The 19,704-nt window shown below is 42.8% G+C and overlaps 1 protein-coding gene across 1 annotated transcript in view; it reads left to right on the top strand.

The window, feature by feature from the left end:
• The first annotated feature begins 4,013 nt into the window (after nt 1-4,013).
• Nucleotides 4,014-19,704, top strand: part of vegfc (vascular endothelial growth factor c) — a 61,682-nt gene continuing 45,991 nt past the window's right edge. The window contains exon 1 of the mRNA XM_072677157.1: nt 4,014-4,204. Within this exon, the coding sequence (XP_072533258.1) occupies nt 4,073-4,204 (132 nt within the window). The 5' untranslated portion in view covers nt 4,014-4,072. The remainder of the gene's footprint in view (nt 4,205-19,704) is intronic.

Below are 19,704 nucleotides of genomic sequence, written 5' to 3'. Positions count from 1 at the left end.
TGATGCTGTTGGCACAGTTTAGGATGAAGCTCCAGGCCATGTGTGAAAATTCGACCAGCACAATGAATCTGAAATGGCAGCCGCTTGGAAAACAGTTCTAGGGATTCAGTGGCGGCCAGAGACCTGGTGAGCTGTCTGCCTGTTTCTGATCTGTTAGATCTCTCAGCGGACAGTACAGTGCTCTCTTTAGGACGTCAGGATTACATTAGCTGTTGGATTTTCATATGAAGTGATTTTCATCAAGCTAAGCTCCTTAAGCTCTAATATCTGGACAGATTACTTTGTGACCAACAGGAATGGCACGGGCGTTATTGCAACATCATTGCGATGGTGGAGGAAATGAGTCAGACCCATAACCAGGCCTGGACTGCCAGTTGGGAGCACTGAGGAGATTCCCTGGTGGCCTGCCTTCAAGCATTTCTGAATGATTTTGAGAGGTAGGAGGACACCTAAGCACACATACATACCAGACACGTCACAGAGAGAGACCTGAGCAAGGTTCGAACCCATAACCCAAGAATCCTGGAGCTGGAGAGCGTATATGATTCGAAGGGGTGTCCGCAAACATTTCGGTAGACATTATATATATATTCACATACATATGCAACATCTGCATTCTGCTGCATTCTGCTGCATTCCACTACAGCTTGTCTAGTCCCTGTAGAGAAGTACCGCCAATAGAATAGGAGCAGATCAACATGAACCTACTGGCACCATGCTGCCTCATGCCAGACGTGGGCTAGAGGGGTATAAAGCCCCCTAGCATTGAGCTGTGGAGCAGTGGAAGAGCTGTGTTCTCTGGCATGATGGTTGGTGCTCCACCCAGTAGTTTTTGGGATGAGTTGGGGAGTTGGGCGATGATGACCTTACCAACAACGCTCATGTCGCTGAATGCAGTCAAATGCTCACAGCAATGCTCCTCCAAAATCTAGTAGAAAGTCTTCTTCCTTGGACAGTAGAGACAGTTGCTCCAGCTCTTTTGAATACCTTTGATTTCAGAAGAATTCAATGAATGAGCAGGTGTCCCAATACTTTAGTCCCTTTAGATATACATATATAATAGATGATATAATACCAAGACAGGCGTAAGGCACCTCAGGGGTCGTTTGGGGACGAATGTCAACATCATGAGAAAGCTGCCAATCGTCTGCCCCACCAAGACATGATAGATACCCACGGGTAAGTAGAGCAAACTGCAATGGAGGACTTTGGGACAGGTTGCTAGCCTGCTTCTCCTGCAATCCTTAGCACACAAGTCCTGCCTGTCTTCATAGAAATCAATGGGAGGCAGAACCAATCGCCTTGATGTAAACGCAGGATATATGTGCTGAATTCACATTTACTTGCATGTTAACGGCTCTCTGCTAGTCACAGCTCCTTAGAATAGCAGGTGGGCCAAACATCCAGCGATTTTACAGCTCATGGTCCAACATCACTTCTCCTCACTGCCTGATATCCTGTAACCACTGCTACTACTACCATGTGTCTTCTATTATCAGATGTTTTATGTAAGCATATAATGGAAAATTCTTCCCGCTGTTCCACAGAGGGATAACATTATTTTGCTGTTTGGCTCCGTCAAAGGAGCAGGTGAATTACTCTGATGAGCGAAGTCTCAAAACAAGCTCTCCTGCTCAATTAGGCCATTAGACTGAGCACATAATGTGCTTGACACTGCATGGCTGGTCTCTTACTTGTGCTGGCCCTTGCATTGATCACAGAGTTAAGAGCCTCAGACAGCTGTGAAAGAAACACTATGGTAGGAAAATCCCTCACAGCGGACCTGCATTCCACTGCATTACAAGAGCCCTCAGTGAACTTGAGCTTTGACGGCTGAGAGACCCCCCGTAGGGAAGCGGCCCTCCAAACCAATTATTTACCCACCGCTCCAAGCTTGGCTTCGTCCAGCTCGCTCCCCACCAGAGACACATCACACATGTCTGTCGTCAGGTTGTAGCGTAAAGTTCAACAACGGATGATGATGATGATGATGATGATGATGCAGTGCGTGTACAGCACTTCACTTGGGGGCGGTTGAATTTTAAGGGCCTACTGTAGCGCTTTGCCTGTGTGCGCGCTGTGGCTATGAACAATTTGACCAATGGCTGCATGTAGATGCAGGTACATGTGGACCACTATTGACGGTGAGAAGGCGGGACTTAAGCAGTTTGACCGATGGTTGCATGTAGATGCATGTATATGTTGACTAATAGTAGCAATGAGAAGGCGGGACTTCCACAATTTGACCAATGGATGAGGTACATGTACACCAATAGAGACGGTCAGAAGGTGGGACTTAAGCAGTTTGACCAATGGTTGCATGTAGATGCAGGTACACATAGACCACTAGTGACGGTGAGAAGGCGGGACTAAGGCAGTTTGACCAATGGCTGCATGTAGAGGCATGTACATGCCGACCAATAGCAGTGGTGAGAAGGGGGGACCTAAGCAGTTTGACCAATGGCTGCATGTAGAGGCATGTACACGTAGACCACTGTTGACTGTGAGAAGGCGGGATTTAACATGTAAATGCAGGTACACATAGACCACTAGTGGCCACTAAGGCAGTTTGTCCAATGGCTGCATGTAGATGCATGTACATGTCGACCAATAATGGCGGTGAGAAGGCGGGACCTAAGCAGTTTGACCAATGGTTGCATGTAGATGCAGGTACACGTAGACCACTAGTGACGGTGAGAAGGCGGGACTTTAGCTGTTTGCCCAATGGCTGCATGTAGAGGCATGTACATGCCGACCAATAGCAGTGGTGAGAAGGCGGGACCTAAGCAGTTTGACCAATGATTACATGTAGATGCATGTACATGTCGACCAATAGTGGCAGTGAGAAGGCGGGACCTAAGCAGTTTGACCAATGATTACATGTAGATGCATGTACATGTCGACCAATAGTGGCAGTGAGAAGGCGGGACCTAAGCAGTTTGACCAATGGTTGCATGTAGATGCATGTACACATAGACCACTAGTGACGGTGAGAAGGCGGGACTTAGGCAGTTTGACCAATGGTTGCATGTAGATGCATGTACATGCCGACCAATAGTAGTGGTCAGAAGGCGGGACTTTAGCTGTTTGCCCAATGGTTGCATGTAGATGCAGGCACACGTAGACCACTAGTGACTGTGAGAAGGCGGGACTTAGGCAGTTTGACCAATGGTTGCATGTAGATGCAGGTACACATAGACCACTATTGATGATGAGAAGGCGGGACTTATGTAGATCCATGTACCTGTCACTGGTTGCCGGCGCTGGCTCTTGTTTTGGGGCAGATAAACAAACAGTAAAGTCATGCACTTGCTGCCATACTCACACGGTTGTAATTGCACTATATTAAGAAACCGTAGTAACGTAATGACATCATATGAGTAAACGTATATGCGTGAATACGTCATGTGTGCTAATAAAAGGCAATGGACAAATTCCCGCGAAAAACGTCTCGCGTGCGTATGTGTATGGGGTGGTGGAGGAGGGGGAGGAGGAGGAGGAGGAGGAGGAGGAAAAGGAGGAGCAGGACGAGCAGGAGGGTGCGCGTGCCTCCTTCACTCCCTCTCCTCTCAGCCAAACGGCTCGCGCGCTGTGTGTGAAAGTTGCATCAATTGCAGTCTGAGGAGACGGAGGACAGAAGGAGAGACGAAAGAAGCGAAGGCGGAGGGGGAGGAGAGCAGAGCCGCAGTGTGACAGCGTGAAACCGCGCTAAACATGCCAGTCAGCCCGCCGAGGACCTCCAGCTCCACTACTGCAGCCGCTGGATGCCGAGCAGCCTCAGAACTTTGCCGCGAACAAAGCGCGTGAGAGCGCGAGAGCGACTCGAACGATTCAAAAAGTAACGGTCAGTAACGGCCAGTAACGGTCAGTAACGGCGCCTCAGCGTTTCGGGAGCTTTCTGTCGGTGAAATACTGGATAAATATCATTATTTTCTGCGAATAAAAAGCGCTGCCGAGTGAGGAGCAGTAGGAGGAGGAGGAGGAGGTGGAGGAGGAGAGGTGGAGAAGAACTCCAGACCTGCTGCTGAGCGCGTGGCCGGTTTTCCGTCCGGACTTTGTGAGATCTATCTACATGTTTTTAGCTAAGATGAACTTTTTGGGATTAAGTGTGTTGTTCGCCTATTCGCAGTTCCTCTACACCAACCTCGCCTTCCAGTCCAGTCACGATTACTACGATTACGACCCGGACGAAGGAGATGCCCTGGTAAGTGTTTCAGAGAACAGCGACTGGTCTGAAGGCAGGCTGAGGAGGAGAGCCAGTGAGGAACCCCAATCACAACGTCAACGACTTTCACAGGGTTTAACCCATTAATAACCCACATTTCAGGTTGAACAGAGGTCTGTAGGCTGTAGAAATGTGGTTGACTGCTGGTAAGGGTTTGACAGGGATGAGGGAAGAGGTCTGGGAAGAGGTCTGAGGAGGAAAGGCAATGAGGAACCCAATGGAAACATCTTTCCCAGTTTGTAAGTCATGGGCAAACCTCCTGAATCCAGTTCAGGTTGATATAAATGCAGGTTGAAGCAGGAAACACCTGGACAATTCTTAGGAAAGTAGAGCTATGGGCAGTGTGAGGGTACTAGTGGGAAAATGACCTTCCACTATGGTTATGGAGATGGTTGGGTTTGACAGAAGTGCATATGAGGAGGAAAGATCTGAAGAGGAAGGTCAGTGAGGAACCCCAATGACAACGTCAACATCTTTCACAGGGTTTAATATTAATAACCATTAATAACCCACATTTCAGGTTGAACAGAGGTCTGTAGGCTGTAGAAATGTGGTTGATCGTTGGTAACGGTTTGACAGGGGTGAGGGAAGAGGTCTGAGGAGGAAAGGCAATGAGGAACCCAATGGAAACATCTTTCCCAGTTTGTAAGTCATGGGCAAACCTCCTAAATCCAGTTCAGGTTGAAGCAGGAAACACCTGGACAATTCTTAGGAAAGTAGAGCTATGGGCAGTGTGAGGGTACTAGTGGGAAAATGACTTTCCACTATGGTTGTGGAGATGGTTGGGTTTGACAGAAGTGCATATGAGGAGGAAAGATTGGGAAAGATCTGAAGAGGAAGGTCAGTGAGGAACCCCAATCACAACGTCAACGTCTTTCACAGGGAACTTGGTGGATTGACTCGTAAGGAGAAACAGCACGATAGTGTATAAGAAAGTAGTGCAATCTAGGCTGTTTAGTAGCTAGTATTAGTGTAGAAATGTGGTTGACTGTTGGTAACGGTTTGACAGGGATGAGGGAAGAGGTCTGGGAAGAGGTCTGAGGAGGAAAGGCAATGAGGAACCCAATGGAAACATCTTTCCCAGTTTGTAAGTCATGGGCAAACCTCCTGAATCCAGTTCAGGTTGATATAAATGCAGGTTCAAGCAGGAAACACCTGGACAATTCTTAGGAAAGTAGAGCTATGGGCAGTGTGAGGGTACTAGTGGGAAAATGACCTTCCACTATGGTTATGGAGATGGTTGGGTTTGACAGAAGTGCATATGAGGAGGAAAGATTGGGAAAGATCCAAAGAAGAAGGCCAGTGAGAAACCCCAATTTTGCTTTTCAACCCAAACCTCTTACATCTGGTTGAACTAATATTTGTACATGTATTGTTTGGTAAGTTAGTAAACACCTGGATCATTCTTAGAAAAGTAGTGCTATGGGCAGTGTGAGGGTACTAGTGGGAAAAATCACTTTCCGCTTCAGTTGTGGAGACTGTTGGAAGACTGAGGAACCCCAGTGGCAAACCTCTTACATCAGGTTGAAATTATATTTTGACATGTATTGTTTGGAAAGTAGTGCTATAGGCAGTCTGATGGTATTAGTGGGAAATAAATTGACTATGGTTTTGGGGACTGTTGGTTTTGACATAGGTGCTTTTGAGGAGGAAAGATTGGGAAAGACCTGAAAAGGAAGGCCAGTGAGGAACCCCAGTGGCAACCCCAGTGTCTTTCGTGTTCTAACCCAAACCTCTTACATCAGGTTGAAATATTATTGTTACATGTATTGGAAAGTAGTGCTATGGGCAGCTATGGGTGACATTAATTCAGTGCAAAAATTGCTTTGTGTGAAAAGGAAAGCCAGTGAGGAACCCAGTGGCCACATCTTTCACAGTTTTAACCCCAATTCTCCTGAACCTACTCCAGAGTGAACCATCATCATCTCATGAACTGTGTAGTAAGCAGAAGTAAACATCAGGCTGATGTTCTTTAAATGCTTAGGAATTAGTGCTGTGGGTAGTCTGGTCCCAGCAGGCACCGGGCATCAATTGGACATTAAAAAGATGTAAGTTAGGTTGTAATGTCGGACATTGAGTTTTAGTTGAAAATGAAATTTGGGTTGATGTTGGTGTTCAAAACCCAACATTAGACAGACCTTGACTTTTGGTTGGAAATCCGATGTTAGACAGATGTAAAATATTAGTTACTGGACACCATGACTTGAAACCAACATCATATCGACTTCTTACAACGACAAAACGTCACATTGTGTGAAGATTAACATTATGAAGTTATGAAGCAGACATACCTCACAACTAAATTATGGGATTTTACATGAATATGTGATTGGCATGTGATGTTTGGAAGAAGTTGGATTTTGGTTACTTAACACCACAACAATCCCAACGTCAGCTGTCGATACTATTCTACGTCAAATCGATCTTGGCATTAGACGTTTTCCTGGCGTGGAATTTTGGTTGTCGGACATCATGACCTGCATTTAACCAGATGACAATGCTTTTTAATGCTGGTGGCCACCTGAGGTGGTACTAATTTAGTGGAAAAATGGCTTTGGCTTTGCTTTCAGAGACTGTTGGGTTTGACAGGGGTGGATATGAATGTCAAACTTTGGAGGAAAGGTTGGAAAAGTTGTTTAATTAACCTTAAATTGATTCCACAAAAACAACCATATAAAATATCATTAACTGATCTGAAGAAAAATGTGACTTGTAAAAATGTCACAATATTAGGCATCATGGGAATCACCCAGAGAGGAGCCATAGGTGCTATTAGGTCACCAAGTTTGAGTATGTGTGTGTGTGTAAGAGGTTGGGAGATTATGGGCTGCTGAGCAGCAAAATGACAGATAATCTCAAACACGTGGCCATTTGATCATACGCTTAATTGGTTGGATTAAAGTTACGACCAGGGTGTTTCTTTTTTCCCCTCAAGACTAAAACCCAGGCACACAAAGAGTGTGAGCAGGCCACAGTTTTTGTCTTAACTGCCACACACACACACACACACACACACACACACACACTCACATACACTAAGTGTTCAGTGTAATCTCAGTGTTGCTTTTGGCTCACAGAAACACCAGCATTAGCAAATCGGCCTGCTCTCGACTGTACAGTCATTGAGAAAGTTCAGGAACGGTTTGACGTTCCTATCTGACTTTTGATATCCAGCAATGCGCAGTTCTGTGGAACTGGTGTAAGCGTGGTGCAGAGTGTATAAATGATCCCATATGCCTCGCACGGCAAGGTGGAAGTCTTGACAACAACTTGAAGCGCTTCCCACAAGTAATGTGTGGTACAGGCAGAGCACTAATCATGATTGCCTAAAATTAGAGCCGCTCTCCTTTTTGTTTTCATAGCTCTCCCGAAGTCCCTGGGGTCTATGTAAAATTCAAAGCTTATTAAGATTCATTTCGCTGGAATTCAGAGAGTACCAGGGGGCCCAAAAAAAGTTCTCCTGCCCAGCGACAACAAGTGAGAAACTCTTGAATTTCTAATGGTTTATTTTAAATCCATTTGGGGCATATTTGTCTTGTGTTCGAGCCATGGAGGTGAATAATTGCTCTGTAATTGCACATGTGGCTGCGAAAGGCTGAGCCGTAAAGGATCAGATACTTCAGGGCTTCCATAAGTCATCAGGCATCACTCCTCATCAGGCTTTACGCTGACCTTATTTCTCACTCCTTTACCATTTCGGCTGTGACCGTCTCTCGTCAGGCTGGTGAAAGCCCTCCCCTTGGTTATCAACAGCAGTGGCCTAAGTGTAGAATGACTTAGGCACTTTTGGTTTTAGGTTTTGCAGCAGATCTGATGAGGTTCCTGTTGGACTAATGTAACGTGTTGGTTATTATTGTTATATTATTGACTAGTTAGTACTGGTCTTAATGTATGCTATGAGTGTCACAGTCTCGGTCACAGTACAGATTGCTTAACACCAGTCAAAAACCTTGTATCTCCATTTTTCACAATGTTAAAAAGGTAAAGGTGCACATATTTGTCACTGTACAGCGAAATGTGTCCTCTGCATTTAACCCATCCGTGGCAGTGAACACACACGTGAACTAGGGGCAGTGAGTACACACACACACACACAGAGCGGTGAGCAGCCAACTCCAGCACCCGGGGAGCAGAGGGCCCAACAGTGGCAGCTTGCCGAGCCCAGGAATTGAACCCACAACCCTGTCATCAATAGCCCGGCGCTCTAACTGCTGAGCCACCACTGCCCTTTATCTGACAGTTGTCATATTTCATGATGAACAGGCCAATAGAAATGCTCCAGAATGCCTAAATACATAAAATCGTTTTACATTGACTTCCATTGAACTTGAAAGTCTTTTCCGTCTCCTGTAAAGTTGCCATTTTGGACATACCAGGTTTTTGACTGTGATGATATCAATATCAGTGGATATTAGAGCTGGGCAATATGACTATGTTATTGTATTGTGATAAAATGTGTTTTTATGTTACACAATATGCTTCTATAAGTGTATCATAGATATAGTCAGTGCTTAAAGAACACGGAATAACTGCACGTTCATTACAAAGAGTGTAATCAGTCCTATGTAATTCAATGGAGTGAAGCATATTTTGAGTAAAAATCACGGTACTTAGTATGAGGGAGTATTTGGATAGCAGTTTTTTTATTACGCTGTTGGTGCATGGTCTACATGACAAAATATTATGATACATACAGCAAAAAATGTCTTTAAATATTGTGATACAAAGATTTTCTATATCGCCCAGTTCTAGTGTATTTTTTCTTTTTACCTTTTACCTTTACCTTTTTTCCCATTCAGCATTTTCTGTTTCCAATACCCTTTGACTTTCTGATGATATCCCTGATACTAATATTCTTCAGTACCAATTCAGTCATGTGAACAAATTTGAACACCCCATTGAAGCCTGTCTTATTTAAACCTTAGAGATTTAATCTGATTGATGGTTGAAGTGAGTCGTGAAGATCACCATGGCCAGACCCAAAGAGCCTGGGCTTAAAAAGATCTCAGAACAATTAGAAATCAGTTGTCCACTAAATCATTTACAAGAGAAACAACTGCCAAAATGGTCAGGCCATCCTAGCAAGTTCAGCCAAAAGTAGACCACAAGAAGTCAAGAAGTCTCCAACAATCCTCAAATTTCATCACGGTAGCAGGAAGCTCTCGCCACGGTTTATATCAAAGTACAGAATCTGTCATTAGAAAGAGACCAGACAATTTTGAGTTTAATGAGAGGTGGCAAAGAGGAAACCCTTGCTGTCAAATAATGTACATCAAAGAACAAATGAAGATCAAATGTCCATGTGTTTAAATCTGTTAAAAAAGACAAAGTATTTCATGAGGTGTCAAATTTTTTTCACATGACTCAATGCCCAGTAGATAACACAGGGATTCCCTTGGGACCTTTCTTTCTCTCCAGTGTGTGTATGTGTATGTGTGTGTGTACACCACCCAGGTAGGGATTTTACACAGGTGGAAGAGATTACTTTCATGTGTTCTCCTTATCTGCACTCTTAATAAGCAGCCCCTCTTCTCGGTAGGCTTATCAGTGCTGTTTTTCAGCACTTCACAGCTTTCAGTGCAGCTCTGGATAGAGGCAGGGCCAGTCATATGAGGAGCTGACATAAGAATGAGGCCTTGGCAGGCTCCACGGGGACACTACAGCTTCAGCTGCCCCTCAGCATTGGGCAACTGTTGCGAATGTGCTATTTCATCGCTATTACATTCATGACTGTTGAGAAATGCTTAAATAATGGAGATATATGACATTTGCAGCCAGACAAATGTGACAAATTTGCAGCCAGACAGACCCCCCATTCACACCCCCTCTTCTTACCCAGGAAAGTAGATTTTGAGTTTCTGAGAAGCCATGCAGAATGCATTGCTAAAGAATTGACAGAGCTGTCAATCATGTTTAGTGTTTATCGTCTATATCGCCATAGATTTGCTGACGTCAGCATCCTTCTTACCCTTTCTTGCTCTCCGGTCTATGCTCTTCCCATTCTGATTCTCTCGCTCTCGATAGCACAGGATTGTATCTTCAGCAGGGTATTCCTGAAGTGACCGTAGATTATACAGGCCTTCTGATGTATTTGTCTAAAACCAGACAATGGGCCTGACCCAGTTACTTCCAATGGAAGACTAAAGATCCACCAATGAGCCTAAGCCAGCTGGAAAACCCAGAGTGAATCTGTTCTGGATTTCATCCCCATTTTCTCACACATTCTCACAGTAGCCAGAAAGTGGGACCTTGCAGGCCATGACACAATTTTAGGAGCAGATCCTAAAACACTTAACAACTTTGAGGACCATAGAAAGTCAGATTTACACTAATTATGCAGAGCCATTGCCAGACGTCCGGAGACAACACAAGTCCAACGTCCAACACAAGTCCCCAAATGTCACAACCCCACCTTTGGTCTAGATTGCTGTGGGGTCAGTAACATGTGACATTTAAAAGTTAGGGAAGAAAGGTAAAGGAGTGAGGAACTGACATGTGTAAACTACACCATATGGACAAAAGTATTTGGACACCTGCTCAGTCATTGTTTTTTTTTTTCTGAAATCAAGGGTAGTAAAACAGAATTAATTAACCGTACTAACTGCATCAACTCCTTTCCAGACATTAGTGAAAGAATGGGTGCTTCTAAAGAGCTCACTGAACTCCAGCGTGGTTCTGTAATAGGAGCCACCACTGCAACGACAGGTCAGCTGTGAGTAGTATTATGTGGAAGTGTTTAGGAGGAACCACAGAGAGCAGCTCAGCCACCGAGTATCTGTCAGACCACGTAAAGTTACAGAGTGGGGTCAGGGCCGTGTGCTGAGCTCAGAGCAGAGTGCAGAAAAGTCTCCAACGTTCTTCTGAACCAATAACTGCGGAGCTTCTTCATGTCGGCTTATGGGCTTAGGATTGGAAATCATATAATAAATCAATATATAAATAAATACATGTTGATCCCATGTTTATTTAGTACACTTTAGCGTTGAACTCTGGGAACACACTCAGAAAGGGTTGGTTGGGTCCATGGTTCTTTGAATGTAGTCAGTGTTTTTTGCACTATGGCCTGGCATGGCTGAGTAAGTCTAATTTCTGGATATTGCTGCATAAACAAGTGTAATTCTGCCCTTCAAGGTGAAGCAGAAAATTCTACAGCCTTGTTGCATATGTTAATATTTCCTTTTCAGTGATCCAAGTACAATGTTTGCTTGTGAAATGGAGGCAATAAAAGGAGAAAATTGAATTACATCTGCCCTCGTTAGCTGTAATAGTCCTCCCTTTTCCCTCTCCAGGCATCTGGACAGTCTCTGAAATCTGACTTTGTCGCTGTGTTGTGTGTAATCCAAGCAGAAGCATACTTGGCTAAACTCCTGCACTATAATCTGGCTCTATCATTTCATTTCCCTGGCAGAGCTGAAAAGAACAGAGAACCCAAACCTCGTTGTTTAAGGTGTTGAACAAAAGTGGGGTTTTTTTCTCTTCCTCAAAAAAGATCAGGTTTAAACCCTAAGTAACGAGACATGGAGGATACCTATAATGTGAAAGACATTGCTCCTGGCAAAAGTATAAATTGTACGTCTTTTAAACTCTACATTTCACAGTGGATTAAAAGTAGACACTGCCCACATGTATTCAGGCGAGGATCTCCGTCAGTCTCCTCAATAGAATGCACTTATCTTGAAAGCGGATACAGAGGCACTATAATTCTGAAGGAGTCATGCTTCAGTTAATCATTTGAACTGTGGCCTTGAGTTGGCTGTGGAAGAGTTTAGGAGAACTGGCTTTAGCTCTCTTTTCAGGGCTTTGTGTGGATGAATGAGGCTGTCTGACAGTAAAACTGGCTGATGCTTCTCTTTTCAGGCCTGCAGGGAAGAGATAAAGTGAGCCCTGCCAGTCCAGCTCTGCTGTCTTTCCAGCAGTCATGTGGCACTAGTGAATATAGTGACACAGTATGGACGTTTGAGAAGATGTGTGCTTTACCCTCACTGCATTGCTTTGACTGAAGAAGAAGATTTTAACTAGGGGTGCAGAATTGCATCAGAATTGTAAGCAGGTTTAAATTTGACCAGTATTTCAAAACCCGTGGCACTAATAATTTATTTGTAACCCTCTACAAATGAATTGTCACTGTCTTGCAAACACCTCATATATTCAAAATGGCTTAACTTGGAAAAAAAATAAACCCTTAACTTTCAACTTTTACTGCAAGTCATTTTGGAACATTTCTATTGGTCCATTCAGCAATGAAATGTGGACACAATGTAAAGAACAATGGCCAGATGTAAATTATGTAAAAAAAAAATGCAACAATGTTTATGTATGAATATGCAAAATACCAGAAATTGGGATCGGCCCATTTTAATAACACTTACCAAAAGCATCTCCTGACTGTTTATATCCAATTTTACTATTTCCAATTCTACTAGCTTCCTTCTATGTGCACTGTTTTAAAAAATAAGACCACAGTAGTAAAGCAAGGCTCGTGGACCTTCTCTGCAGTAGGAGGGGAGTCGTCAGTTCAGCTGCTTACATACTTTTACAATTCAGTGGCTTTAAAGACTGAAATCTTCATAGACATATTGAACCATAAGTTCATTCAGATTTAACGGCTAATGTTGGGATCCGTGGTGGAGAAGCTGAAGAGAGTACTGTAAACCTTTCCTCTGCAGTTTTAGTTCCTCTAAAATGCTAATTAGCTATAACATTAAAACCACGGACAGGAGAAATGGATTACGTTGGTTACACTGGTTCCAGTGCCTCCTGACAAGGGGTGGATATATTAGGCAGCAATATAGTTCTCGAAGATGATGTGTCAAAGCAGGGAAAATGGGCAAGCATACGAATCTCAGACACTTTGGCAAGAGCCAAATTGTGGTGTTCTGGACGACTGGGTCAGAACATCTCCAAAACATCAGGTAGGTCTTGTGAGTATGTGGTGGTCAGTACCTACCAAAAGTCGTCAGAGGAAGGACAGCCTGTGAACCGGCGACAGGGTCATGGACGCCCAAGGTTCATTGCTGGTCATAGAAGCGTTAACTCACAACCTGCAGGATCTGCTGTAATGTCTTCGTGCCAGATGACACAAGACACTTCGTGGCGGAGGTCTTGTGGATTCCATGGCGTAATGGGTCAAAGCTGTTTTGGTGGCACGCATGTGGCTTTAATGTTATGGCTGGACAGTGGATCAGTTTTACTGTTGCAAGGACAAAGTGCAAAAAAGTAGAAAAACAAGCGAAATGTGGCTTAGTTAGGCCTAAAGCTACTATAGCTGCTACGCTAATCTGCTTAACTAAGTGCTTGATTAGTTACTAACACAAGAATTAATGGGAGGCAGTTTGAACAGACTGGGATTTGTGTAATAACTCTGTGTTATAGCTGTGTCTAATTGTGTAGCCTAACAGGCATGGCTGGCCGGCCACCTGTTTGACCAGAATCTCACCTTTTTGCTCTAAGCTGGGCAGTGGTGGTGTGAAGGGAATTTCACACAGTGTTGGTGATTTCTGTGTGGCCCTCGCAATTTCCACTGCACACTTCTTAATCTCTTCCAGAGGAGGCTACAGTCTGGGTCAGTACGCAGTTCAAAATGCCTGTGTCTGTGCCCTCTGACCTCTCTGCAACAGTGAGCGTGTTCAGAGACCTTCAGATGGAGCTCAGCGGAGCGCGGTGGCTGCCACTGCTTCTCTACACAGATTATTTTAACATGTTGCTGACCGCAAAGCTCTAACGCTCTGTGTACCATGGAAAAGGGAAGAAGGCCACGCTGCATCCTGTGTCAGAGCTAAACCACATGGATGATTCATGTAAGAGTTCATTTCATTTTGTTGATCGGCGTTATCCTACAGATCCTGAAACTGGAGTCAGCACTTTAACTACAGGTTGTATTTCTGTAGTTCATTTGTTTATGAAACTAATCTAAGATTCCATTCCCTCTCTGGAAACGTAACTGCGACCAGTTACTTATGCTGCCTTTAACAGCAGTGAAGGCAAGCAAAGGCTTCCTGTAATTTCTATCCTTGACCTCAGTAAGGGAAAGTTCTGGCCCACTTCTCTATGGATCGCTGCAGGGTTTCAAGCGGTTTCTCATTTTAGGTTCTGCCAGCGCATCTCAATGAGGTTAACGTCTGGTATTTGGCGGTTGTAAAAACGGTCCTTTGCAAGTTCCTCTTATTGAATCCCTTCTTGTTCTTCTATGTGGCCTTACTCGTGTGTTTTGGATTGTTGTCTTGGTGCGCGACCCAGCTGTGATTCTTGCTTTAGCTCACTGGCAGATGAGTTTTTTTCACATTATGAGTGATTTTTTTTTGCCTTGTTGTAGGAGAGATTGAAAGCCATTCACAAAAAGATTCATGACTTGCTATCTTTTCTTCTTTTTAGGATTCATGGCTCTTAACTGTGGTTCAGTGGAGCCCAAGACTGTAACCCTTTCTATACTGATCAGCAGTATTTTTGCAGAGGTCTTGAGTAATTTCTAGACTGTGGGTTTTTCTGCCTGTATAAGCTTTAGGCTGCCAACTTCAGCCTGGTGGTAAGGACCAAATTTAGTAGCTTGTGTGTTTCTATTAAACCCCCATTTTTACCACTGCAAATCATAAACAACTACATGGAATTATTGTGAAAAATAGTGAATGCAACATGAATAAAACAAAATGCTAAGCAGTATTTCATATAATTAAAATTCATTCATTCACAAGGATGTTCATAAAGTAACTGGCTAAAAATAGCTGAAATATTATTAAAATATACAAAGTAATACTCAGTTAAGATAACACATTAAAACAGTTAACACTAATAATAACTATATATAACAGATGCAGTAATTATGCATTAATACAATACATTATCAACACTACCGATTATCGCTGTTAGCAAATGTTGTTAGTCTGACCCTTCTAACCATCTGTAATATGCAGATCAGGTGCTCACACACTTTGTAGCTATGATTTCTTTCAATTTAAAATAATACTTTCAGCACCTTGGGTTTATTTTAACTTTAGGGTTTTCAAATCTCAAAGTCCTCCATGACCAGATGCTGTGCAGAATGCTGTGCAATGTCCTGATTAATTTAAATAAATAACAGGAGAAAAGAGAAACGATCAACCTTTTCCAAAACACTGAAACTATTCTGTCAGTTTTTATTTTTTTATTGAATAGCTAATTAAGGCATTTCAGTAATTCTGGAGAGCCACTATTGCTCTTGCTGGATGTTCACATGCTTTTAATGGAACCCTGCATGCAAGTCATTTAAATAGTGTGTACTATGTTAGTAAAGATCACACACACACACACACACACACACACACACACACACTATGATTTTGTCTGCTTATATAGCTATAATGAAATGCACACATTTTTAACATTTTAAAAATAATGTGTTCTTTGGAATGATGGTGGTCCCTCCAATACTTTTAGGATGCATTAGGAATGAGGTGGGGTGGTCTTGACCCTCACTAACGCACTTCTCACTAAATGCGATCAAATCCTCACAGCAATGTTCCTTCAAAATCTAGCAGAAAGTCTTCTTCAGTACATGCAGATGTCCCAATACATGTAAAATAAAAGGCTCTCTTCTTTAGTTTGAGCCACCTGGTGAATGCAACCCATGCCAAATAGTGAAATAAATGATAAGGTTTCACAGGTGGTCTCTCTAGACCAGTATGCCCTTGCCCTTTTGTTTTGAGAGTATTTAGTTTAATGGAATTTTTTTAATTGTTTAAGTTGTGAGACATTAGCCAAACCAAAATATGTGGTGCAGTTTGCCTAATCTCAGAAGAAGAGGCAATGACGTCATGAAACTGAACCTTAATAAGATTCAGCCTTGTGTACTTTTTTCATTGTTTTTGGGGTCCAGCTGTTTAGACCAGATGCTGTAAAATATCATTATTCCAGAGCTATGGGATTTCAAGAAGTAGGAAAGGGCTGCACGTGATATTTCCATCTTTGCAGCACTTTTGAATGAAGTGTTTATTTTTCTTTTTTTTGCTCTGAGCATGAGCATTTATTATGCTATTTGGAGAGTTCAGCAGTTGGGTTTCAGACCGTTGAGCTTAATATCCCTGTGGTATCGTTTAGCGCAATTTCATATTCCAGGCTAATAACTTTACTGCACCACAGAAACCATAACCAAATATATGGTTTGTAATCAAATACTATATTAGTAGCAACTGAATATATGAATTACAGTCAATTTTAGGGGAAATGTAGCTACTGAAAAATAGCTACTGTGACCAAACTTCATTAGCTATTGAAGCTCAGTGGGAGATGGCGTCCTTGTCAAGTTTCTTGAGAACCTTTTCTGCCTTGGTCACCCTTAGTCTATTCATTTAAGAATTTCTGTGAAGACGCTTTGAGACAATGCCTGAATTAATTCCATGAATTAATTATGAAATGCTTTAAATTAATTCCATATTTTAAGTTCGATCATGTTAGTTATGGTAGCTATAACAAGAGTGAGTTAATAAAATAGGTAAAATAATGAGTTGATACAAAGTTTCATCAAACTGCTTATTGACCCTGGCAGCACAAGACTGGCCGAGCTTTATACGGATGCTGCTGACTTCCCCTAATGGATCCAGCAGGTATATCTTAAGACTGGAAAAACCATTTCCATTTGAAAGATCCAGATTTGTGTGTGTGCGTGTGTGTATATATATAACTGAGCGAGGACACTGTAGAGTCAGTTTGGTGGTTTAGAGTCACATTATGAGCTGTATCATAACATTTAATGGGGCTCGTATTTTGCACTCTTTTCCTCCTCAGGAGAACATCTCAGTTGGAAAGAAGAAAGAAGGATTAGGTGTGTTTAAAGAACACAGAGATTAGCGTCTGAATGTCTGAGCCTAGTCTGGTTCCCCTCTCTGCATTTGCAGGGCACACGTTTCCTTTAGTTCATCTCAGGTCAGGGTCTCAACTCTCAATGATCTTGGAGCTCTAATCGTACCTCAGACCTAATTTGTAACCCCCTTGCCACCTCCTGTTGGTGCCTCAGGTATTCTTTTCATCTACATCTTTCAGCTGCATCCTTCAGAGCATTAGAGTTTAGGCTGTCAGACCCAGAGCCTACTCGAGAAGTCAGTGTACTTGGCCTCCGTCTCTGGAGACTCATTCATGAGGATCAAAGCCATGTCTGGAGAAGATCCTGTGCATGCTTCTCTAATCCTGCAACGTTGCAAAGTGGTGAATTCGATAGAAATTCCAGAAAGTTCTCCGTTTTCATGTGTTTGGAAATGTATAGACAGAACCCTGGATGTATTTAGTCTTTTGAGCCCTAGGTTTATTCTTCTGTTATTAATCACAATGCAGACGCTACTATGAAGTATTTGTTGAGTCCCACAGGGTTCTAGGAAATTGTGTTAATTATGACAGTACCTCAGTTATGAGGGTGAAGAACTGAAATGTAAGCCTATGTACAGGGTTTAAGGAGTTAAATAGAGAAGCTGGATTAGGCCACAGAAGCGTAGTCAGTAGTGGTCAGACATCCTATTGCTCTCCCCCCTGGTTTGTTTATCAGAATATGTTCTGCACATAGGAATGCATAAGTATGTTTAAAGTTTAACTGATATGTTTAACATCATATTTCCTAAATGATTATATGATACTGCCAGCTTTATGATATATAGTTGCTGTCACACAAAAACATTGTATCTCAGACATGGCAACTTTACAAGAGAAAGAAAAAAACCTTTGTAAAACAATGTAAACAGATTTTTATTGCTTCATTCATCATGAAATGCTGTGCAAAGAATGTAACGAACAACGGCCAGATTTGAAAAAGAGTGGAAAAGGGCAAACATGGAGAATGTTTTTGCATGACACCGACAATGTGGAGCGTTCTCAGGAGGCCTGTTACAGTTACATGCTGCTATTGTTGTTGTTATTATTATTATTATTATTATTATTGCGAACAAAACTGCCTGTCTGGGCTTCAGCCTGCCTGCAGAGACTCCAGAATTTCCCCTCTTTATAGCATCAGAGTTCAGTCTCAGTCACTAGTTTGGAGAGAAATAAAGGAAGGTTCCTTTGTTTCGTCTTTGTCTGTTTCTTCTCCATCGCCTCGCTCTGTTGTATTGCAACTGGGCTATTTCAATTCTTTAAAAGGATGAGTAATTCCGTCTGAGAGTGGGAGTGAATTTCATACTTTTTTCCATCACTACATTGCCTGGCGATACTTCTCGGTGATATAACTGCACAATTAAGGGTTACGGCATGTCCATTACGACATTGTTTTTCGATTATTTTGGCTAGCATGTTTACACACCCCTTGAACTTCATGATACTTTGACTTCAGTGTGAGAGACGTATGTCGTCTTGCATTAGCGACTGTAGTAAATTTTTTAGTATGTGGAGATTTAAAAATCAAAAACAAATGTGGAACAGTGCAAGTTTCAGAGTTTTGAGTCATTTAGGGAGGAATGTGTTGAAATTGCAGCATCCTGAACCTGGCTCGAGTCTTTGTGATGAAGGTTATGAGGAATTCCCTTCTTGGACGAGGGGTCCAGCTGCTCGATCCAGAATGGCTCAGGAGGCTGGCAGCGGACGGATATACACAAACCTCTTGCTCCAAATCAGCGCCTTGGCTTTACCTCCAGGTTCGGCTTACACTTCAGTGAGTCTCGGCCAGAGGAACGAGATTGTGAGCCACGGAACAGGAATGCACTTCTTCAGTTCAGGAAATCCGAAACATCCTTTCGCAGTCCTGTTGCAAAAGACAGTCCCATGAGTCAGAATTTCAGCTTAGGGTGACATCATGTTGATTTTAAGTTACTTAGCTGGATAAGCCGCAGTGGCATTAGTTTGGTGTTGTATTGACTTTGTTGGTATGCTTTACTTCCTTCCCTGCAAGTATTTCCATTATGATTCATTTATCATACGGGCACACCATTGCCCGAGAGGTACGGCGTTGTAGGAAAACTCATGCAGTTTGTCAGCAGGATATTGTGGTCCTTGTCTAATTATTAATGCAGGCCTTCCTGTGTCTCATCTTCCTCCTGATGCTACTCATATCCTTCAGTACATCGTCATTCACATTATAACTCTATAAAGCACACAAGAGCGTAATTAAAGGAGCAATAAGTTCAGACAAAAGCCTTGTGATGGTACAGCAGCAAAGAACTGGCTGTGTTTTTAGCTGAATAGTGGTGGGTTTCTGCGTCATTTCACCAAAGTATTTAAAGAATTCTATGGAAAACTAGCTATCCACTGACACTAGTTCTGCTAAAGCCATGATCATTTGTTAGCAAATGAAGCCTAATCCATAATTGAGCTATATACCAATTAGCCAAAACATTAAAACAGCTCTAACCCCAAAAGACATTTAAACGGTGTCACGTGGTATGTGGCACCTAGACATTACTAGCAGATCCTTGTGTAAGTTGGAAGCATCAATGAGCCTTAGGTGCAAATGACCCTGGTTGTCTTTTCACAGACCACTTTTAATAGGTACTGACCACTGCATGCTAGAGAAAAAAAAACAAAAAAAAACT

Source organism: Salminus brasiliensis, chromosome 4 (genome assembly GCF_030463535.1).
Source record: "Salminus brasiliensis chromosome 4, fSalBra1.hap2, whole genome shotgun sequence".
NCBI classification, from domain to species: Eukaryota; Metazoa; Chordata; class Actinopteri; order Characiformes; family Bryconidae; genus Salminus; species Salminus brasiliensis.
This window is presented reverse-complemented; position numbering and strand designations above follow the sequence as displayed.